The following is a 23978-nucleotide window of genomic DNA, read 5'->3' as shown; positions in this document are numbered from 1 at the left end:
CGCACTTCAGTCACATAGCGGAGCAAATCTTCTTCCAAATCGGGAAACTTGCACCGCTCTCCTCGGAAAGCGCTCTTAGTGCTGTTGGCGTTTCGCAAGACTTCTTTTTGAGCACACCAACGTCGAATTTTCTGCCGGCGGCACGTTTCCCATGCTCGAGAGGATACTCGATCACCTTCAACTTATAGCCAGCAGTGTAGCTATTCAGGTACTTGCCCATCTTGCCAAAACGTGAACGCCGTGTAGAAAACAAGCTAGCACTACGGTCCCGTACTAGCACGAACGTCATCGAACAGTGCAGAAAACTACAGCAAATGGCAAACGCCATGCCAAAGACGAGACATGCCAAAGTTGGTGATGCTAATGCCGATAGGGATAGCGCCGATAACGCGTTTGTATAGAGATGTGAGAAGCTAAAGATAAAATCCTGCTTTAACCTTTAGTTGGCGGGTCTATGAATACTAATAAAAAAGTTAAAATTTTTAGCCCACTTCATGAACATCTTAACACGAATAAAATTAAAAAAAATATACATATATACTCTGGTGACGATGATGATCGCGTTTCCTTGCGCCATCTATCGACTACGCCTAGAAGCTTACGCGCGCGCGCATTTTGAATACGTATTGGTTGAGGAAAGTGTGGGCGCGGCCCTTACGTGGATTTTTTTTTTTAGAATATGCGCTTCAAAAAAACGGGGTGCGGCCCTTACACGGGTGCGGCCCTTACACGCGTTTATACGGTATATGCAAGCCACCTGTGTGCCCTAATCTAAATCTCTCGAACTTAGGTAAAAAAGCGTAAACGAAATAAACTGTTAGTTCAACTTGAAATAGTTGTAATAAAAAAATTATTGAAATGAAAAGTAACAGCTGATTTGCTCTCTACATTCCCTGGCTTCACTGTATGTTTGATTTGTGTTGTTTTAACAAAAATAGAGTGCCTTGTTTCCCCTTAATCTTCTAGCAAATACATAAAATGACAGACAATTTCTTTTTTGCAGATGATTGCAAGTGTTTATGGCAGATTCCTGTCATTCAGGTAACAAATGTGGCCATGATTTTTCTTTCTGCTTTCATTACTTCGAGCACAACTTTTCGGAGTTTTCATTAAAATATGAATTATTGATCTGCTACGGTTCAAGTGAATAGCTCCGATAGCGAGTCAGGCAACGTAACAAGGTGTCTTAGCAAGCGCAACGACTCCACGAACTCCAGAATAGTTTTCACCCTCCATGGCCAGCCATACTACAGCAGCCGTGGAACAAGCATCATGACTAAGTTTTATTCACACAAGTAGCATTTGAACTTTCATAGAATTTCTATTACAGCTCTCATCAGCGCCTCCTATACTCAGGTCCTTGAAGCAGGACAAGGCAAAATTCATCCTCCCAGACATTTACAGGAAGCTGACCTGTGGGTGTGAGTCAAATGTCCGGTCAAGTAGGCTCCCCGTGAAGTGACCGCTGCGCACTTTCTTGCGAAGCAGACTTTCAACAGACTTGGCTTCAGGTTTCGGTAAGAACTTGTGCAGCATGACGAGAAACAGGATGTCCAAAGTCTGAAAAGAAGAAAAAGAAAACTCAACTAGTAGTTGAATTAAACTACTTTGGCTTTAGTGTGGGTGAAACCATCGAAATGTAGAGTAGTTAAACGTAGAACAGAGTTGTTTTTAATGTTCCATTTCCCACGTACAATATCAAGATGGAACAAGCCGGCCAGTGATGCTGTAAGTATAATGGCAAACGACATGTTTTCTGCATTTTTGTAAATAACATTCATGCATGTAAGTTGTCTTATTTTTCAGTAATGACATTTTGTTCACTTCGTGTTTATTCATAATTTCAAATGTAGTTTTCCACCTGTTGCACTGTGCTTCTGGATTTGTATTATATCTAGGGGTGTGCGAATATTCGAAATTTCGAATATTTTTCGAATAGTGTTTGCTATTCGATTCGATTCGCATTGAAATTTTACTATTCGAACTTCCCAAAAACAAATACAGTCAACGTCCGATACAAAGTGCCCCTTCAGATTTTCAATATGCTTCACCTCATTACACTCTCATATTGCGGAAAAGTTGCCTTTCAAGCTCCGCTACGGTTGAACTTTGCCAAGACACAGTCAACGTCCGATTGAAAGTGGTCCCTAGATTTTCAATATGCTTCACCTTATCACACCCCGGTATTGCGGCAAAGCTGCCTTTCAAGCTCCGCTACGGTCGAACTTTGCCAAGACACAGTCAACGCCCGATTGAAAGTGGTCCCTGGATTGTCAATATGCTTCACCTCATCACACCCCGGTATTGCGGCAAAGCTGCCTTTCAAGCTCCGTTACGGTCGAACTTTGCCAAGACACAGTCAACGTCCGATTAAAAGTGGTCCCTAGATTTTCAAAATGCTTCACTTCATTACACCCCGGTATTGCGGCAAGGCTGCCTTTCAAGCTCCGCTACGGTCACAAATGTATTAACTCAAGAAAACGCTGGTTCCAACATGGAGATGAAAGATGTGGCAGAGTTGCGGGCTCAATTAATGCTGTTTTTGGCCTGAAATTTGGGCAGGAAGTCCGAAAAATCGGACGCCGAAGCTTTTTAGCATCCGAAATTTCAGATGTTCTTATACATCGACGTCTACGAGGCAGATTTGGAACTCCGGACTTGAAGGGAGCGCACCCTTGTCCGCCACATCAGTTGGGCTTCCACAGAAGTTGAAAGAGAAGGAGCGGCTGAGGACATGGCACCTTTGCCTATCACGTGTAAAGTGTTGTCGGCAACACTTTGGTTGCACCAAATCATGTACATAAATAGAATTTGGCCTCTACATTGCCTCATTCTTGATAAGACAACTATGAAACACCACCCCGCCAGTGCTTCATCAACCTAGCAAAAAGAAACACTTTCATGTTGCTATCTCATAATAATGTGCTTAGGAATCCTCTCTAACTTTTTTTTTCTGCAATTTCACTTCGAAGTATTCGAAAAATATTCTAGAAATATTCGAGAAATATTCGAAAAATATTCGATTCGATTCGCACTCACACTTCAATATTCGAATTCACTTCGCACCCCAAATTTTGCTATTCGCACAGCTCTAATTATATCCCTCCAGTGTAAAGCTAGTTGACACTGTGGTTAATGAGGCAAATAAAAAAAAGAAAATAGTGCCCACAACCATGCTATCAAACTAAGCCTACTGCAAAATGCTACCTTTGTGCAAAGTTTGAGTGCAAACAAGCAAGCACTTTAGATGGAAGAGTCATGTAAACCTTGAACTCCTATATACACTACGCTAAGTAGAAAAAAGTTCCAAACTTTCAACATTGAAATTATTTTCAAGACAACAGAGTAGACACTAAAGACTCACCTTGTGCTCTGCAGCGACCTTGACGTTCTCAATGATCTGCACAATTGTAATGTAATGCATTTTGTCATTACTGTTCAAACTATTCAACTAACAGCATGTGTTTTGTAATGTCATGTCATAACTTGCACAAGCATATTTACTGCATGCGCATGAATGCCACAATTGGTGCAATACGATGTTGCATGAGATGGCATCTTCTCCCAACGTGTCCTCTCATCACGAAAGAATTCACTAGCTATGGCAGGGGAGGACAGAATTACAAGAATGCTTTGGCACATGTGCATGACAATGTCTGCACTTTGAAGAAGCGCATATCCTAGCAAATTCAACACTGACAGCCTGTGCTGTTCGACTAAACAAGAGCTAATTAGGCGCACAGGCAAAAGGCTTGATACAGAGAACATGAAAACGAAGGTGGAAGCATAACTTATCATACATAACTGCTGTTACTTTTGATAGGGGTGATTTCAAATTCATGTTCAAGTACTTCTGCAGATTTCAAATAGTACAAGTTTCTATAAAAAGTTAAAGTGGGGCAGCCATTCCACCCAGGTGCATACAGTAGTGATGTGCTCTACCAAGCAAGCAGTATGAGGGACACTAAGGGCATTTTATTAGATTGTCATTGTAATTGGCAACACATAAAAGGGCTTTACTGTAAACGACTTTCGTAGAAAAATTGAGGCAATCTGATATCTTCAACAGTGATTCAACTTGCACATTTTTCTTTTTCCCGCATATTCATGCACGTGAAGCCATGTGTTCGCAAAAGTGATTTATCCACCTGAATATCTTTATTTTCATGCATCTTAGACATAACAAGCAGGTAAATACTAAAACAATAAAGAGGCACGAACCTTCAACCAAGCATCACGAAGAAACCTGCGCGACTGGACAGCATTAGAAATTTCAGTAAGTATTTGAAGCTCCTCGTCTTCTTCAGCACTGCGCATGCACATGAACAAAAACTTCATTTGTAACGTCTATGCTATTAGGTTGTCCAAGCAAGAACAAGTGACTTTGCCTATCCATTACAACTGAGCTAGTTGATCGCATCAACCAAAGGAATAAAGGCTAATGTTATGCATCTCAATATTAAAGGACAGTACATCAGACAACCAGCACATGCACAAGATGTTCCTGTTTGTGAAATCCATAGTCATTACATCATAAAAAAAATGATGCCTTCTGAGCTATGGGACATATTGTAAATCCTACATTCAGATATAAAAAAAACTCTATCACAGCGGCCACACGTCTCAATTTTCTGCAACACCACAGACAATAACATAGATTGACAAATGGTGTGGAAAAGATAATATATTTAGATGTACTGGCAGTCTCAGGTGCTGTTAAAAAATGTTTTCCTTCAAGCAGAAATCCAAGCATCTAAAACAGAATTTACATAGCTAATAATGTCAATATATTACATTTTTATGAACACAGACAAGAGTCCTCATGACAAAGTCCATTTTCCTGTTCGCCCAGCTCCTTCAACACGAAAATGCACGTGGCCATGAATATAACCATTACACAACCGCATTCCCACAACCAAAACTACACTCAACTAGTGAAAATAATGCTCCAACATAATTTAGACTTTTGTAATGCTTCACTAAGCCAGAATCAGGGTGGTTGAAACATTACAGCTCTTTCATTTTCTACGCAGTGGAGGCATGTCACAAAGCCATTTACAACAAGGCAGCTAGAGGTTGCTAAAAGAAGGCAAATGCAAGTGTAACCTCTATAAGTTGTAAGTGAAAAGTAAAGTATCCAGGTACATCACAATGCTTAGGTGAAGCCATGTTGAAAACACACTGTTCATTTGATATCTTGGACGGCAAATCACGAAACAACGACACAATCCATCACCCCTATCATGAAAGGCACGTTCCACCCCAGCTGTGAGAGATGGCGCCCAAGCTCTTTGCGGCAAGATCCATGTTTATTGAGTGGCATCGCTGGTGTAGATGATGTGTCCTCCAGCTTTGTTTCAAGTGAAACAAGCAAGTAATGTTCACAAACAGAATAGCAAAATGAGCCAAATGAAGGACGCCACCCGTGCTCTAAATTTGAGTGGAAATCGGTCCACAGTAAATATGGAAGATTCATGTGTACCTAGGGTTGTGTGTGCTCAGTTTAAACAAAAAAGAAAGTGCAGAAACATTTACTAATAAATTTTCTTACGACCTTGTTTTATACAAAAACACTCATCTTTTTACCGCAACAACTGCAAAGAAAACAGTGTGAGAGATAAGGGAGTGAGGAGTGCGCGGGTGTCTCGGAGGCTGTGTGTGGTTGACGGCGGAGGAACAAGATGGTGCGAGTGTCGGGTGAACAGCGAGGGGGCGCACAGGAATACGGGAGGAGGGAGATGGGGTACGAGATGGGGGGTCGGACATGTTGGATATGTGGCGCGGAGAATAAAGGGTGTGTAGTGAACGTGGTTGTGGATCGTCAAGTATATCGTCGAGTCTGACAACAGAAAGAGAAAGAAAGAGAAAAAAAAGACCTCTTTCGACTGACTGTCGAAGGGACTGTCGAAGAGTGCCTATAGAAAGGAGCACGCTACGATCACTGGCATGAACCTTCTAAGTATTCCTGTGTCTACTGCAACAAGCTATAATGTGTGCTCTATGATGGTGGTAGTGCTGACCCACTGCTACTCTAAATGTTCCACATTAATAAAGTTACCTTCAGCATTCTGAATGCATTTCTGTATGGCTGGTGTTCCCGTTTATGATGTGCCAATCATTTGGAACATAAAATATAAACTCCGCATTGCAAACAACTGCAACACTAAAAATATAAGTGCCACCGAAAACGGGTGTGTCAAGTATACTTGACACTCCTTGTTTTGCAATACGCGGTTGTATATGAACACAGATAGAGGCATAGTCATATGATAAGTTCGACCACCTAAAACAAATAAATATAGTACGCTGGAATTAGCAACACTTCAGGCATACAATGATACCTGAAAGTCGTTGGCGTAGACGTGACTGGCAGAAGGTGACGGAGTTCGAGGTTGGCTCGCAGCTCATATACTACCTGGAATGCAAGCAGATGCAAACAATGGCTCCTGTCAGCTAGTAATAAGTACGGACTGAACTTAAAATTTGGTTACGTTGTGTTTAACTTGAAATGCAAGGTCTGAGACAAATCTGGGCACGGTACAGATAGTAATTGTTCACTTACAGCTTGAAATATGCATTTTGGCAGCAAAAATGTCTAGTACTTAGCAAGAGCAATATGAAACAGAATATTTGAATTGCCATGCACATTCTAGCCAATGGCTTGACTAGAACATGCATATAGAAAAGTTGTAGTTATTTTTAAAATTGAATTTTACTTGGCTGTAGTATTTCAAAAAAGGGAAGAAGAGATTTGGCTGTACATCCACAAAAGGAAGAAAAAATATGCAGAAATCAAACAAGAAAACAATCTAGAGCTGGTTAAGAGAAGTTCTGCAAAGTGTCAGACATATTTAGCACACACTGGACATACCTGTGGAGCTTCCAGCGCCGTGCAGTTGGAAAGCACAAATTTGACAGTCGGGGGCAGCTGGCTGAGCTTTAATGACTTCAGCACAGTCAACACACGAGTTCGGACCTGTTAAAAGAAAAGACCTTGCCAATTAAGACAGTGCTAATTAAGACCTCGCTAATTAAGACCATGCTGATTAAGACCATGCTAATGAAGACCTTTCTAATAATCTAGGTCGGCCACATGCTCCACTGTTACTTCAGACTTGCACCACTAGTGCAAGTTACCCACATTTTTTATACATTTTATCTGTGGTGCTATTGTATTACAGAATTTATAGAACCTTCACAATGCAGTGATATGTGGAGGTTGCATATGGTTCAACGATAGAGCAGACCATGAGTTTAAATGAGAGCCTACGGGAGCACGAGACCCTGCCATCATGGGCAGAGATATCACACATTCCTCTAAGTTACATACAATAGTTTTACATCGACACTTTAAAAGAAAGAAATAAAATCTTGAAAAGAATATAACTGTTTCAATACAGAAAAACGCAAACTTCAATCAGGCTTATATCCTACCCCGATTCCTTAAAAAAACAGCAGCATTGGTCCGACTTTAGTATGAAATCACATGAAAGCATATTGTGGGACACTACCTCAGATATCACTTCCGGTTCCACGTAGAGGTTACTGAGGGCTTCGAGTACAGTAGGACCAAGCTCCTTGTCATCAGTAAAGAGCTCACTGCAAGAAAATCAGTGGCATCAGTTAACCGAACACTACACTGAGTTGTCCGGCAGTTGAACCAATAAAGATATCGCACAACGCAACAGTAGTCCGATTCTTTACATTTCAAGGAGACTGAAAAGAATGCTTGTCGTCTTCCCTGAACTGCTCTTGCATTTGCCTGACAATCCACTTCCCCACATGACACACAAGTGATGGTGGAAGCTGGTGTCGCAGTTAAAAACGGCTGGTGCAATAGATGATGTGAGCACTCCAATCCTAGCCCTACGTGATGCCACAGACAGCTTAGGCATGAGAACATTAAAAAAAATTACGCCAAGTTACCTTTTATAAAAAATAATAATAAAGAGAGAATAATTCGCACCCAAGTTTTCGAGCCGCAGCTAGGTGTTCAGAGTCCTCCAGTATGTGCGGCAGAGCAAGCACAAGGTCTTTACGCACGTGCAATGGTATCACAGGGAGGACTTCATCAAAAACTTTGTTCATGAACGCCTGAAAGTGGACAAAAAGAAAACAGAAATAAAGCACAATTTCGTCCGTTAGATGAAGCAGTGATAGAATGAGTGGTGCAATCTTATGCTCAGTCGACGGTCACTTCATTATCTTACTTTAGCTGAAAAACCTGCAGCATCCTGAAGGCAATAATGGAGAGGGATCACCACACTTTAAAAAAAAAGCAACAAAAAAAAAACATGTGCATGCAGAATACTGCTTTGAAAGAACAAAAGTGTAACAGTACACTTATCGAGTAACACAATGTACCAATAACAGAACGCTGTGTCAGGCCAACAACCTTCAAAGCTGCATGGGAGCATGTTTATTGTGAAACGGTGTCGAAAAAAAAGTCTTGTATTGTTTCATGCTGTCAATTGGACTAAACATTTACACGTGCACACAAGCAGTCTCCCTTCAAAAAGAGAACTTTACTCGGTGAAAAATCTAGTCCAAGTCCTTGTTTATGGATGCTGTGTTATACGTATAGACTATGGAAGCAATGGTAACAGCCACATGGACTTTTGTTAGATGACAATCTGTTATCATTTAATTTACAGTAAATGTGACGCTGACATTGCAATTACTTGTGGAGCTCATTATCACTATACTGCAAATTCATCTCCAGTCACATAATAGGCCACAACAAATAACTACAGTAAATTAAGTGTTCTGCTGCTCAATGGCACTAATAAGACTCCCTGGGGGAAGAAACACAGAGACAAACCTTGGTGCCTGCCAGACCATCGAGCCATTTGAACTGGTTGAGCACTTGGACGTGGAAGGTGTTTGCTGGTGACCTGCAACGTTCACCAGCATAGGCATTAAAGGGACACTAAAGGCAAATAATAAATCGATGTGAATTGTTGAAACAGCGTTCCAGAAACCTTGTAGTGCTTGTTTTGTGCCACAGAAATGCATATTTTGAAAGAAAATCACGCTTTAGTTGTCCGCATACCGGTAACGCAATTCAAACCGCCTATTTCCGAGAAAGGCCTTCAGACATAAAGATGCCCGCCTTTTACTCGCTTTACAGCCCGACAGCCGGCGCTGTGGAGTAAGGGGCTTTATTGGAGCACAGCCCGGCAAAAACAGAACTCGCATCATTCTCAAGGGTATCGTCAAGAAGTTCTTTTTTGCCTTAACCAGACTGAAATGCACTAGTTGCATTTTATTCCGTCCCTTACTGCACTGAAACGTTTTTTTCTGTCATGGTTAGCTTGAGTACTTGTGATTAATTGAACTGAGGCCCTGCTTTGTCATCAGGCTTGTGATCCAGAATGTCCCACTGGTGGCGCAAATACTGTCCTATATTTACCTTAATTTCTTGATAGCTAAAGTGCCGCTGTGTATAATATTGACATTTTAGACATTCTCAAGCATTCACCTTTCACTGCGACATAAATCGTTATATGCCTTTAGTGTCTCTTTAAACTTTAATCTGATCAGTGAACGCAACAATAATGAGAGCAGCTTCGAGCCACAGTGCTGCTTGAAATATCTCGTGCGACCTCTTGTTTGGTGTGGCAAGTTTTTTTTTTTATATATCTGTTTTTATTTCCCTTTAGCTTTTAATTTCTGCACTTCAATTAAAAACTGCAAGTAACATCAGTAAATGCTTTTCTTCACTTCAATTTCTGTTGTCTTCATACAGTTGTGCTAACAGAGTACTTTACAATTTCGCTATAAAGTAAGCACTTCAGAAATGAAACATTTTCTGAGATACCACAGTCTGTAAGATTCTGATGCCACCTGCACATTTGTCGGTGTCTTAAATTCAAGAACAGCGGGTAAACAACACAAGGTGAGAAGCCAGAGGTAGAAAAGTAACAGTGCCACAGAACTGTTTTCTTTTCCATTAAACTGACACTTACTCATCAGTAACAGCTACTTCCACCATTTTTTCCAACAGCTGTTCAGTCAGACCCCACTGCAATGCGTAGATGGGAAACAGGATAAGTGTTACATAGGAAACGATAGCATTTTTTAAAAACATTGTATGAGACATTATTACTCTGACAACAGTAAGGATATTCATGCTGAGATGACAGCTAAAGCATGAAATCAATGCATACAACTGAAAAAAAAAATTAAATAACTGAATAGAGGGCAAAAGCCATTTTTTCTTCTCAGTCAGCTGTATTGATCCCTCACCGCTGAAAGCTTTCTGCACCTGGTGTGGTTTTGCACTGCCTCCGGCATCAGAGGCATTGCAAGCTTTCTGCACCTCACATGCCTCCAGGATTGGAACACCTATTTATCAAGCGATGGTGTCATATGATGACGTCATGACGACATCACAAATTTGGGCGGTCTGTGACGTCATCCGAAACTGAACAGAGAGCAATCTAGAGACTGGCGCCGACTGCAGACGAACACGTATTCCAATCTACACACACTTTCTAAGATACACCCCTCCGAATATCGTGAAGAGTGCCCCTGGTGTGGAGGAATACCAACACTGACACACATTACATACAGCTGTCCCTCACGTCCTGTTGCGGCAAACTCTGTGCTCATAAAAACACACGCATTACCACACTGTTCGTGGGAGGCACGACTCTCGGATCAGGCCTTGGGAAGCCAACTGGCAACCGTGGACCAGGCCCGGCAAGCCGCTATAGCCAGCGAAGCACTGAACAAAGGGCCCCACCCACTGTAGTTGCTAATAGGAATTGCTAATAAACATTTACTGTCTCTCTCTCCAAAGCAAACATGTTTCAATTGTATTTTTTTCCCCCACAAACCAATAATCATCGGACTTGCTTAGAATATACACCAGAGCATATAAATAAGCTTTCAATGTATTTGAAATGCTTTAATTACAAATGAATATATTAATTTGTTTATATTTCTAATTTGCTTCCATCTTCAGTATGTAATAAACTAAATATTTTAATAAATATTACTTTGAGTCACACCAGCATTGGCACCAATCCTGCTTTATACTTATGTGATTTCCTCAATTATAAAGCGTGACTTGTTTATTGCCTGCATAACTTTCCTGAATTTGCAGAACAGCAGGAAGAGCTGACATCAGGGAAGTGGTGTTGTAAACACATAAAAAGAACAATAAGCCCATGCAGACATTCCAGAAAGCCTTGCAAAAGAGCTGTGATTGCAGAAGAACGAAAGCTGCAAATCAGAAGCAAACCTGAAGTGGTTCCACACGAAGAAGAAGACGATACACACTGTCTCGGTTTTTCAGAGTGCCGCTGAAAAGGTAAAAAAAGAAAAGAAAAGCTTACCGCACACAACCAGGATTAGTCCCGCTGAAAGAATGGCAGGCACAAATGGTCAAAAAATTCTCTAAATCTGTTGATTTCTTATTACCCGTACCACCAAGCTGCCATCCCGGTAAAAGCACAAGCATGGCTTTATTAGAAGCCATAATGAAGACAAGCAGAATAATGGTGAACTTGTACAGCGTGTTATTAGGGCACCGTAGTGCAGAGCTGAGGGTTAATTCTGACCACCCGGGATCGTTTACCATGTACATTTACCATGATCTTTATCATGTACATTTTGCATTTTGACCACATTAAAACGTGATTTGGCAAGGTCGACATTTAAATTAAGAAGTCTGTGCACAGGAGAGGAACACTACCGCCACTCAGCCATCATGGCAAAAAATACAAAATAAAATAGTAAATGTTAAATAATGCAGCCACAGAAACACAGCCTTTTTTTTTTTTTTTCACTACATAACCACTAAATTTTATCAGTGAACTGTGAAGGAAGCTATGCCAAAGACAGCAGAACTGTATCTTAAGCTGATTGCAGGCAAGTACTTTCAATGCTTCCTAACTTTCCAAGCAGACCTTTAAACAAGAACAAATAACTCACAGGTTAGTTGGTAGATTTTGCTTGAAATTTCAATTCATGCGGCACAAGTGAACAGGACATAAACACAAATAACATGTGTAGACAGTCTACATCTACATTAAGTCCTGTACATTTGCAATGCACAAAATCAGTTTTTCAAGAACTTGCATATCAACCAACAAAGGACACCTGGGGTGCTCTCCACAAGCACGCAGCCGTGCATTATCCATAAATGGGATACACTTACTCACCTGTTGTCATCGGAATTCTGGTAAGTCACGGTGAGCGCCTTTTGCAGCCTGAAAAAGACAGCAAGGAAAAGCTACTAATGTCATTGACACCACAATGCAGCACATGTACACGAAGTGGCTATGACTGAAACAAGGCTGACAAAACACTCGTTGAAGAGCTTTTACCCTGCAACGCAATAACATCAGTTTGCCTGCTTCCAGTACACACTCCCAGCGGTATGGCAGGTTCACGCTTCCTGGCATTAAGGAGGTGATGACATATTCAAAGAGCATCCGAGGGTGCACCTTGAGGTGCTTCATACTTTCATTTTTGATACAGAAGTATGCGTAGAATAATTCACAAACACAAGGCCGTGACAACCTAAAAGCAATCAGCTACAACCATATTACCTTTTAGGTGCCTTGCATTGCACCACTTGCAATATTAATTCAATGGGAAATGTGGCACTGTGTGCCAGAGACAAGATCACTGATGATCGATAGCAATGAACACATGTTACTGTTGTGTTGCATTCAATGCCAGTTACGTTTGCTGCTCACAACCTGATCCAGACCAATATGGGGAACGGAGCTTAATATCGAAGTTTTTCTCAAGTGCATACTTCTGTCTACGTTTTGTAAATGTTTTGCAAATGCAAATTACAGATTTATATATGTAATTAAAGGTCACTACATGCATACTCGGTGTAAGAGCAAGAACGACAAGAATGAAAGGATGATAGAAAACACATAAGCTACAATTATCAGTTGAAGCTACAATTTACGAAACAGCTTTAACTCAGTTGTCAAGCCAATGCCTGATGATAGAGTAAAAAGCAAATGTTACCTGTCTTGGTTATCCAAATACTCCTTTATTTCCTTCAGGACTTCTGTAACAACCTAAAAAAGGAAGAAAAAAAAGAAAACAAATGACATTGACGCAGATAAAAATGAAAAATCTGTATACTGTGTTGCTGTAATAGTAGCAAAACAAGCACTGTAATGAAAAAATATTGTGGAGCTCACCTGAGGGTATTCAGCATGATCTTTCAAACTTTGAGTGAAATCCTTGCTGAATGTGGTCGAGTCAGCACCTACAGTTCAAGCAGATGTGCCCTTACTTCTATTTCGTTATATATTACATGCATAGTACTGTGTCTATCTACCTTTCAATGCAGTTTTCACTCTCATTTGACCATAGGCCCAAATCAGTGGACCTCAAAAGTAAATAACGTCAGTCACTGCATCCTTATTACAACTGTTTGAACAAACACTGATGTAAGGCACCTGGCCAGTTTTAGTGTATTGTTTAAAGTTGCAGTAAGACTTAAAAGTGTTCTCCAGTTCAGGGTTATGGTCAAACTTCTACCACTGTAAGTATAGAGCTTTGGTTTTGCTGCATACATGCAAACGCGGTATAACCAGACACTGCATAATGGCATTTACGATGTGTCATCTTCTTGCACTCTAATAACCTTTGCACCTTTTGGGGTGTATGTCGGTCACATAATAACAACTATCTTGCGGGCCTTCCCTTGCTTCAGTGCCGCACACCTGCTACTTCCAGGTCACGAACCATGAGCACGCTATCAGCATGACATAACTTTCTTGATAGGAAAGTAGCAAGCCCCAGGTTTTCAAGAAATGAAACACGAGCAAGCCAGATGATGATTATTCTATTACACGAAAATGCCCCAAAGGGCGCAAGTGTTTCTACAGTGAGTAGCACAGAGTTTAACCAACAAGGATACAACTATTATTGCAGTAAGCAACCATATTTCACTAAGCTGCTGGTGTAGTACTGTTACAGTAACAGAACTATCAAAATGCTGTCCTTTCCTTATCTTTTTTTTTTCCTTGGACAAGAACACCCATATGATACAAAAATGTTTCTAAAGCACAAGTGCCACAAAATTTCACTTCACTGCTTCGTGACTGTCACCCACCTATTTAGTAACTCAGTATTCTGTGAAGCACATATAGACACGCTAAGAGTCTGTATTGACAGCCAGTTGTTACTAATCTAGGAAATTCTTGGAAGCATTGGTAAGGTATGTCCTGTTCATCAACACAAATATTTGCACCTAATGAACATTGTTTTTGCTTTTTGCAACTTGGGGACATGTAAAGCAAGGACCAAGAAATTATGAAACCCAGATGGAATATTCATGAAAGTTAGCCTCCTCCGCACTAGTTACATCAAAGGAACACTTTCAAAATTATACATGCAGCTCATTCCAAATGCACCCATTTTTGTAACTCGAGCAAGACTTTGATTTGGGCGAGTTGGTATATGCTTAGCTGGGGAGAAACAGCGCAAAAAAGGATGAGGATGCAGGAACACAGTACGCTGGACGAGCAGTTGTAAGTTCAGCACTCGTCCAGTGTACTGTGTTCCTGCGTCCCCGTCCTTTTTTGCACTGTTTTTCCCCAGTTAACCATTTTGTGCCTCCTTTATAATGCAGCCACCACTGCAGAGAATTGACCCTGGCAACTTCATGCTCAGCAACAGAATGGCAACTGTGACCTCACTTTGTCTCTCTCAAGTATACCCCACGTCTCTTATGACACCACACATGCACTGCCTTTGGCATTATGTACATGAAGAACGAAAACAGCGCTAAACAGGGAACAAGAAGAGGACACAAACACGGCGCTGATGTTTGTGTCCTCTTCTCGTCCCGTGTTTAGCGCTGCTTTCGTTTTTCGTCTACCATGCAGCACCAACCAGCCCAATCAAGCACTTTGTTAAGGCATTATGTACAATTTTCTGCAAGAGATTGCCTTGTGTACAGAGGTCAAAACACTTGTCTAGAACAGTGGAACAGCACACTCTGGCATGTTCCAACACACTACGGTGCCACGTATACCGATAACAAGCAGTTTGAGATAGCCCACACCTGAGCATTCTTCCTTAGCAGCCATGCATGCTATAATTTGGGCTCTTTCAAACCAGGCATAATTGGCAAACATCCTCAACGCAGACTTCAGCATGTCGTTCCAGTGTTCTGGACAAGTGTGTTGACCTGTGTACACACAACCTCTTTGATGCATGCTCTCGTTCGTGTTTGAGCATACAAGCTGAACCTATTCAAGCACAGTTTGAATAATAAAATCTAATAACAACAAAATTACATGCAAACAGTGTCATACTCACTCAAGGTGTTGTGCTTTCTACCCGAGTTAAGGGTAAGACCACACTTTTTGGCAAGAGAGCAGAGGTAGGCTCCTTTTTTATACTCGTCATTGTCATCAAAGACCTTGATAGACGTGAACGACCGACCTGCAAACGAACAAGTGACAGTAACTTATGCATGTGCGGTTCATACGCATTTACGATGAGAGAAAAGGATCACAAACTTTGGCAAAGCTCTAATCCAACTTTTGACATGATCTGGTAATAGTGGACAATGTTGGCCTATTGTTAGCCGCCTTTGAACTGACTAACAGTCTCAAGTCTAATTATGGTAACCTTATCTCGTATTTGTTTATGCTGACCTCATATCCTTAATAACGTGGCTTACAGTTAATTCTCGCACACAACTATGGCTCGTTCATGAAACTATTGACGGAAACTTACACGTTTAAGAAGTGCTCACTTGCTGTTTACTAACGATGGTAAACATGGTTACGGGCAGCGCTGGATTCTTGTCACACATCCTCGAATATTACTCGAGAATATGAAACTGCGTAACCTTCGTTGAACTTTTTACAGAGGGGCAAGCTTTACCAATGAAAATCGCTAATACAGTAACGGTGCACAGCATAAAACGAACGGTGAATTGAAGTTTACCGAAAGATCTGTTCATCTCGCACGACTTTCGGAAGCGGGATTCGACTGTCGATGCGCGGTCAGAACACGCGTTGCCCGAGGCCTTTCAATCAGCCCAAGCTATCGAAGAACTCGCACAGTGAAGATGTGTATCTTTGTAACATATCGTGTGGCTCATTCAAGCGAAGTATCGTAGTGAAAGCATGAACTTTCCAACTGGCATCGAAACTAACCGTGCTGAGACCGCACCGACACCTCCGACATGTGATCGCCGTACATGACTCGTCGCTCGCCTTGGGAAGGTCCATTTTTTTCTGAAAGAGAGTGAAACGCAAGTTAAACACCGACGGGAAATCGCTCGGACGGTTATCCAGCCGTTCATTAAGCGTAGTAAGATATTCACGTTTCAGAACTTTCGAAGAAAAGCGCGCGTTTTTCGCCATCGTCCCCTGCGACATCGCAGGCACGTCAAAACCTGCCCGTTTGGTAGTTTTGTGCACCTGGTGGCGATGGGAAGAACTGTTTATTGCGTGCATTCGGAGTGCATTTTTGACGTGGCTTTGCACATTAGTAGGACGTATCATCATCAAACAGCCTGGCTTTGGCTTACTTTCGCTGCGCATTTCATGTCATAGCCAAGAGTCGCGGAAAGCCGAGAAAATACGAAAGTAGTGAAAAGCCCACAGAAAAGCGTTTCACGATCGTCAAGTTGAGAGAACTGCGGCAGTAAATCGCGGCAACGTTCTTCGTTTATGAGCGTTGGCACATCACCGTACATAATTCCCCAATGTCGTAACGTGAGGACATTCGATGCTTACAAAAAGTTTCGTGAAAGTTTTCGTCTATATTTCCGTAAGTACGCACGACGGTTTGGTTGTTGTTTCGCTTGTCCACTACGCGATATTCGTCTCTCACTCAGCATGCCTGTCATTGCCTCCCTTTTATTCTTGCAGACGTTCGTGCCTAGGACAATGCGCATGCATACCAAATGTCGCGGTACGACTTATCCCGGAACGAACGTGCAGCGTTTAAATGTACCAGATGACAAGGTCCCCTGGACTGTGCAGTGGCCCGACTACAAGCCGCCTGAGTACAGCATACCCGGCCTCTCGTCCAAGCCCTGGGCAGACCCTGAACTAGGGTACAAATAACTGTTTATGATTGTCAGGTTCTGGTTTGACACTGTCGTTAAAGAACGCAGTTGACGCTAACCACCCATTTGCGATTGTTTCAGGCGACTGTTGTTGTATGCTTCGTTCTGATCTCACTAGCTGTGGTTGGTCAATGTCCAATAAACCCGTCGTGGTAGCTTAGCAGCAGTGGTGTTGCGCTGCATAAGGGCGCGGGTTCGATTCCCGGCCAAGGCAGCCGCATTTCGATGGGGGCGAAACACAAAAACACGTGCGTACTTAGATTTAGGCGCATGTTAAAGAACCCCCATGCGACAAAAATTAATCCAGAAACTGTGACCTATCTCGTAATTATCTTTCTAAATTATCTTGCGCATAAGACCAGAATTTAACTGTTTAAAGTTCGCTTGTGTCACGACATAACAACAATGTTTGCCATGCCAGGTTCAGCATTTATTCACAGCCCAAACTTTATAGTATCTGTAGGAGCGTCATAGTATGAAACTACAATATTGCCGTTTTACAACTTATTTGCATCCTGTCATTCTTTTATATGTGAGGAGCGTGTGGTGCCTCTTTCGATCATGACTTCGAAAATACGAGTGAGTGTTTCTTTAATAGAATAGCTGAAAGCAGCATTTAATGTTCCCAGTGTGCCAATTCTGTTAAATCTTATGTTGCAGTGTTCATTTCTTAGTATGCTTTCTAAATGAAGTGACTGTGCAACGTAGATGAAGTGACTGTGCTTCCTTCAGCTGCTGTGTTCACGTACATGGACGCAAGTTGTTTTTGCCAGTCCCTTGGCTTGATATTGAAAGTACTCGACTCCTCTGTAAAATTGAGTCATTTCAGAGGACAGTTGAGCAATGCGAATGGCTATTTTTCTTTTTTAAATGCTGTGATGATGCTTTCGATGTTTCCCACAACAGGGCGGATTTCTCGCCGTGCTGGAATACCTTGGATGGCAATGTTGATAGGTGGAGCCATGAGGGTACATACGCTGTGGTTGATGGCAGGCCTCTGAATCCTCATGGCAGGACGGGACTGTCCGGACGGGGACGATTGGGGCGGTGGGGACCCAATCACGCTGGTGATCCAATCGTCACGAGGTCAGTTGTACCACAGAACAATGGTGCTTTAGAATTACTTGAGGCTCAGGGGATCATTCCCATGTAGATAAAAGAAACTTGGGCATTTGCGTCTTCATGTCGTTTATGTTGCTGCATTGTGTACGTGTGGTTGGCAAATCATTAGATTTAGCCAAACCCTCGTTAGCACCCTGTAACCACATTTGGAGTACTTCATGAAGTCTATTCACTAAGACCTTGCTGTAATTTAAATCGCTTCGAAACCTAAGAATATCTCATGCAAGGTATTACATAAAGCAAGGTGTGTAGTTCTAAGTGAAATAGCAACTTTCCGTGTGAAGACACTTACTTGCAGAATTTACATTACTTAATTATATAGTTACTTAATGCCCCCTATACGAGTAGCTTAATAGTGTAATCTTCCTTTCATCGTGGCATCTTAGCATTGAAATTTTCATTAATTGAAAAATTGCCAAAACTTCTATGGTACATAAATATTTTTGTGCAGATAGTATAACATGACCACGCAGAAAAAGAAGTATAATTTAGTACTGAGGAATATACAATTTCAGTTACGGAATTTAATATACTGTGCACAGGACACACTAGTGGAGGGTTCTAGGCTTTGAGAAGGAAAAACAGCGCTAAAAATAGACAAGGACTAAGGAAGAAAACACGACACAGGCGCTGTGTGTCGTGTTTTCATCCTTAGTCCTCGTCCATTTTTAGCGCTGTTTTTCCCTCACAATGATGAATCGCCAACTAGCCCAAGTTTCTCTTCTAGTGCGGTTCTAGGTTTATTTTTATTTCCTGAGTTTCCTTAACATACATACGAAGACCATGCTAGAGGTTTCTTATGCTTCATCCCTAATGTAATTGTGTGGTTTTGGCCAGGAATTGAACCCTCAACCTCCAGCATCTTGACACCATAGCCTCTGAGCCTTTGTGGCAGATACCCACATACAAAGACAAGCTTGATCGTGATGAAGTCGCACTGATGCGAAAATACCTTCACTATAACTGATACATGCATTTGTTATAGGCATATACATGGCAATATTTGCTACACATTGTTGTCAAGGAGAAACATTTTATATTTACATTTTAAAATCCAATGGATTGTTATAGTATACGGAAATACCTGCATTATACTCGATACTTTTATTTGTTATAGGCATAATAGTTTTGCTACTCGCTGGCATCGGCAAGTTTCCAACAGCAGTTTCTGTGGCATCACATTGGGTTAATGGTTTCAAGAAACCAATGTAACTTGTACCAGCTTTTTGTTTGTTTGTTTGTATCCTCAGTGTTAAGGCATTATAGAGTGGAGGGGAAAAGAACATAATAATAGACATTTAAAGAAGTACACAATATGCACAGTATCTATCAAACAGCATAAATTAATAAATCAATAGGTTATGCTACAGTAACGCAAAGCAAAGGCAATGCTCAAAGTAAAAGGGCTGCTTGTGTCTTTGTGTGCATCATCTAATGACGAAGATGAAATACTAGTTTCTTTTGATCTCTTTGTGTGGTATTTGTGATTGAAATCTTTTGCCATTTCTCCCTCTCGCTTTAGATGGAAGAGAGATGCAACAGGCACTAAGGTTATGAATCAGCACAGCCAACTGCCAGTGCTGCAGTTTGTGGCCATTGCAAGGAGAGACTCCGGCGAGTGGGCCATTCCCGGAGTAAGTGGTAGCTCGTCTAGTGCACTTATGCATTAATTCAAATTGTATATAAATACCAAAGACAGCCCTATGGTAGACTCAGACTAGCTTGGTCACGCTTTATACGCTTTCATAGGGTGAATTACAAGAAAGGGAAAGGGTGAATTATACACGGGCATCTTGTGAAAGAGTAACCATACAGTTCACGCAGTGCATCAACCTTCACCTGCTTCTACGAGCAGCATAGCTGCAAAAACAACTGGACGAATGCACACACCATTTTTATGTGTCTGTACAGTATCTAGCTGTGTTAGTGGTTATTATTTTGCAATATGTGTAGACAACATCTGTTCACCGATAGGAGCTGTAAAACCACCAAATATGGTTCACTGTAAAGCTTGCTTTGAGCTCAGATTCGGAAATACTATCAGAAAGGAAGGGGCTGTTAGTTTCCTTCCCTCTGCCCCTTTGCCTCATCGGCTGTGGCATTAAACTGCTGTGTGCAAGGTCACAAGTTCGGTTCCCATCTGCAAGCAGCCACATTCTTAAGGAGCTGAAACGTAGACACTTGTTTACTTGGGCACGATAAAGAACTCCAGGTTGTCGAAATTCATTCACAGCCCTCCTTTATGTTGTGGCATTGCTCCTAACCCACTCTGCAGCCTCTGTGTGTTAAAATCCGCAATTTAATTTTACATTGAAATTTTTCCTAGGGAATGGTGGATCCTGGAGAGCTGGTTAGTGCTACACTGCGAAGAGAATTCTCTGAAGAGACCATGAACAGCTTGTCTCTGAGTGAAAAGGACAGGCATGCACTGGAGAAATCTCTTGAGTCGTTCTTCAGTAAAGGCGTGGAGGTAAGTGTTCCGATGGTTTGTACCGTGCTGTAACATGAGAAAGAGCCAGATGTCATTAGAATGTTCATTTATCTAGCCTAGTTGTGAGCTTTTGCTTACGCGTGTCCCCTTCCTTAACGCAGGTCTATAAGGGCTATGTGGATGACCCACGGAACACAGACAATGCCTGGATGGAGACCGTTGCCTGCAATTTTCATGATGAGAGTGGCAACATCACGGGCAAGTTTGCCCTCGAAGCTGGCGATGACGCAGCTAAGGTCAAATGGACAGATATCAACAAGGAGCTCTGTCTTTATGCGAGTCATTCGGACTTTGTGCACAAGGTAGTTGAGCGACTCAAGGCTCACTGGTAATGCAATTTGTTCAGCAGTCACCACGCACCACCAAAGATGTTTATGTGCATAATTTTTTCTTCTACCTGGAACAAGCTTGTGTTACACAGGCCAGCAGAGTTCCAATTTTTTTGGTACACTGACTGAACATAAAATGGTGGCCGAAAGCTACTCATAGCAAAGCCTTTATGAATGGCTTTGCTTTGAAACAACTTTTTCTTGAAACATGAGCAACCTGCTCAGGTAATATGCCTTTCGAGGAATACACTATTCGCAAATAAACTAATTTGTAGAGAACCTAATATGAACAAAGATGCAGAGTGCATTGTTTACTTCCTCTTATTCATTGGTGCCTCTCAATTGGAGCAGTCCCAGTTGAGTACAAGTTACATATGAAGTGTGTGCACAGGATATTTCAGGAAGCTGACCATTGTGTCCTCCCATGTAGACCAAGCTGTTAAAATACAGGAGTATACTACTAATTGCCACATTAATTTACTAGAGTTTGCCTCCTTCATGCGTGCTGTACATGACTGGAACTACCTACCAAAAGAAGTTATTACTGCACCTCTTTCGCCTTATGTGAAAATACATTTTGGAAATGCTGAAAAAAACATGAGTGAACATTGTTTTTTATTTGCTGTATAGCACTATGCAGTTGGATTAAGCATTTGTACGAAGCATGCACTATTGTGTTTTGCATTATGTTTGTATTTTTTATACTTTTGTTAATATCTTTTGTGTATTTGTTTCTGCATATTCACCGTACAGTAAGGCCCATGTGGGCACTGCAGGTATCTGTGTAAATAAATAATAGCACTGCCCTCCCTATGACTTTTTCTTTTGTTGCACTTTCCACAGTGGATTTACATAACCCCCTTGAGACTGGTGTCTGAGAAAGGTGCCCAAAAGTGACAAATTTTTTGTGATAGGGTGAACGGCACACATTAACAGTAACCCCTATTTCATAGAAAATTTGGAAGGTGTGCAAGCATGTGACCTGTGACCGATGTCTATGGTCTGTCATGGATGCTCCAACATCACTGCCGTTGCCATGTAGGGCAACAACGATGCCACCTTAAGTAAGTAGATTCAGGTTGTAGCGATTGCTGTGAAAAACTTTTAATGCCATTCATGTACACCCCCCCTTTTTTTTTTGAAAACTTGGCCCAATGTTGGCGCGACAAAAACTACAGATATGAACCTTAAAGGGACACTAAAGGCAAATAACAATTTATGTCAGAGTGAAAGCCCAATGTATGACAACTTCTAAAACGGCAATATTATCAACAGCAGTGCCCTACTTACCGAGAAATTAAGCTAAATGTATGACATGATGAGCGCCACGAGTGGGACATTTTCGAAGTGATCCCGATGACGTAGGGAAGTCGGCCTACAATAAATCACTAGTAATCAAACTAGCAGCAGTAAAAAAAGAACATTCCGAGCATCAAAAGACGTAATAAAATGCTGTTTGTTCGTTTCTGCTTGATTCATGGAAAACAAAACCTCCGTGGCGTTGCCATGGGGAACGGCGCGCGTGGTTCAAAGGTTCCGTTTTCGCCGAACTGTGCCTCGCCCGTCTCAGTGGTAGTTTCGGGATTGCGTACTGCCGTGCGTGTTTTGCGCGCTCGTGAAAGTCGCTCTGACAGAAAGTTCGACAAAATTCCGCATGCGTGTGATATTGCCGGATGCCCGAATGGTGCACAACGCCAGTGCTGCAGCAAGGAAACCGGTGTGTCTTTTCACTGGGTGCCGCGGAATGACCACTTACGCTCGAAGTGGCTTAGTGTCATGCCGTTGCGCCAGTGTGCTAAACAGTCAAAACCTCAGCGCGTGTGCTCGCTGCACTTTCGTACTGAGGATTGCGAGACCAACCGCAACTTGGTGACGGCTTTGAATGTGCCCATCTGAGCAAGTCTTTGCCGCAGCGCCGTTGTTGCTACTGTGGGTCCCGCTACTTCCGCTCGGCTGCTACTAGTGTCGGCGGCCGCGCAGTAAAAGCGGGCAACGTTGGGCACGGCAGCAGTGACGTATGAGAGTCGTATTTTCAGACGGGAGATTTGAAGCGTGCTAACGCGATGCGGACCACTAAAAACGTGATTTTATTTCAAAATAAGCACTTCCTTGGCACAAAAGCAGCGCTACGAGGTTTCTGGACCGCTATTTCAACAATCAACGTCGACTCAACATTTGCCTTTAGTGTCCCTTTAAAGTATATTGAATCTTCTGTGTACTTGACACAGCTATACATTTCATTTCTATGTGCTGGATAGTGCTACATGTGACCACATTGCCAAAGGCACCATCTCCGACTAGATTTCAGCATGTGCCATGACCTGGCGATTAAAATTTTTGTGAAAAAGTGCTTTGTGTCTGATTGTACATTTAATAAGTAATACAGTGAACTCTTGCTTGAGTGAACTTCAAAGGACGCAAGGAAATAGTTCACTTAACTAAAAGTTCACTAAACTGAATATTCACTAGAATATGGAACAGCATTGGGCAGAGCAGATATTGAGTCAAAAGTGTGAAATCCAATTTATTTTGAAAAAGAGTTCTGTAATTTTCATTTGGTCTGGCACCCTTAAAGCGCAAGAAGAGACAAAGCTGTCCAGAGAGTATACGTTTCCCTGCATTGGCTCTAGCACAGCTTGTTGCTGTGACACGAAGTCTCGCAACTTTCTAATATATCCTGATATGTCCAGACGCTGAAGGATTTTCAGCTTGTCTGATAGAGACAGCCACTTCCATTTCGTCGAACTCATACGAAAGTGGGCGCATGGCCCACGAACTGCGCTGTTGTTACCCGAAACGGAGATTGTCAAACAATACCGATGAGACAGAAAAAGAAGGAGAAAAGAAACTGACACTCATGTGACTCGTTTTTGTCTCCCGCACGACAGCTTTGCCTCGGCGGCGCTGCATGCACAAGCAATGATGCACCACCGCCGATGGATAGGCCATTTGGAGGCAGCTA

The 23978-nt window shown here is 42.0% G+C and overlaps 2 protein-coding genes across 2 annotated transcripts in view; one reads left to right on the top strand and one right to left on the bottom strand.

Annotated features, from left to right (window-relative positions):
• LOC119386106 (Fanconi anemia group D2 protein homolog) overlaps window positions 1-16402 on the bottom strand; it is a 41038-nt gene extending 24636 nt beyond the window's left edge. Inside the window, exons 1-16 of the mRNA XM_049414221.1 lie at window positions 16325-16402; window positions 16155-16235; window positions 15307-15432; window positions 13176-13243; window positions 12997-13049; window positions 12171-12218; window positions 11249-11309; window positions 9969-10024; window positions 8822-8894; window positions 7967-8094; window positions 7512-7599; window positions 6872-6976; window positions 6342-6415; window positions 4222-4309; window positions 3365-3400; window positions 1414-1560 (exon numbers count right to left, since the gene is read on the bottom strand). Coding sequence (XP_049270178.1) covers window positions 1414-1560; window positions 3365-3400; window positions 4222-4309; window positions 6342-6415; window positions 6872-6976; window positions 7512-7599; window positions 7967-8094; window positions 8822-8894; window positions 9969-10024; window positions 11249-11309; window positions 12171-12218; window positions 12997-13049; window positions 13176-13243; window positions 15307-15432; window positions 16155-16235; window positions 16325-16379 — 1287 coding nt within the window. The 5' untranslated portion in view covers window positions 16380-16402. The remainder of the gene's footprint in view (window positions 1-1413; window positions 1561-3364; window positions 3401-4221; window positions 4310-6341; window positions 6416-6871; window positions 6977-7511; window positions 7600-7966; window positions 8095-8821; window positions 8895-9968; window positions 10025-11248; window positions 11310-12170; window positions 12219-12996; window positions 13050-13175; window positions 13244-15306; window positions 15433-16154; window positions 16236-16324) is intronic.
• Window positions 16403-16557: 155 nt separating this feature from the next.
• Window positions 16558-23500, top strand: LOC119387704 (ADP-ribose pyrophosphatase, mitochondrial). The gene is made up of 6 exons (XM_037655183.2): window positions 16558-16773; window positions 16875-17062; window positions 17981-18160; window positions 19719-19830; window positions 20523-20666; window positions 20789-23500. The coding sequence occupies exons 1-6, from the start codon at window positions 16732-16734 to the stop codon at window positions 21017-21019; spliced, it is 897 nt and encodes a 298-aa protein (XP_037511111.1). The 5' UTR covers window positions 16558-16731; the 3' UTR covers window positions 21020-23500.
• The last annotated feature ends 478 nt before the right edge of the window (window positions 23501-23978 follow it).

This window comes from Rhipicephalus sanguineus, chromosome 3 (assembly GCF_013339695.2).
Source record: "Rhipicephalus sanguineus isolate Rsan-2018 chromosome 3, BIME_Rsan_1.4, whole genome shotgun sequence".
NCBI lineage: Eukaryota > Metazoa > Arthropoda > Arachnida > Ixodida > Ixodidae > Rhipicephalus > Rhipicephalus sanguineus.
This window is presented reverse-complemented; position numbering and strand designations above follow the sequence as displayed.

What these genes read in the sequence shown, in the direction of transcription:
- LOC119387704 (XM_037655183.2), top strand. Translation starts at nt 16,732, where the DNA reads ATGCTTACAAAAAGTTTCGTGAAAGTTTTCGTCTATATTTCC. An exon ending in AAGTTTTCGTCTATATTTCC is followed by an intron (nt 16,774 to 16,874) that starts GTAAGTACGCAC and finishes TTATTCTTGCAG; the next exon opens with ACGTTCGTGCCTAGGACAAT. An exon ending in TCTTCAGTAAAGGCGTGGAG is followed by an intron (nt 20,667 to 20,788) that starts GTAAGTGTTCCG and finishes TCCTTAACGCAG; the next exon opens with GTCTATAAGGGCTATGTGGA.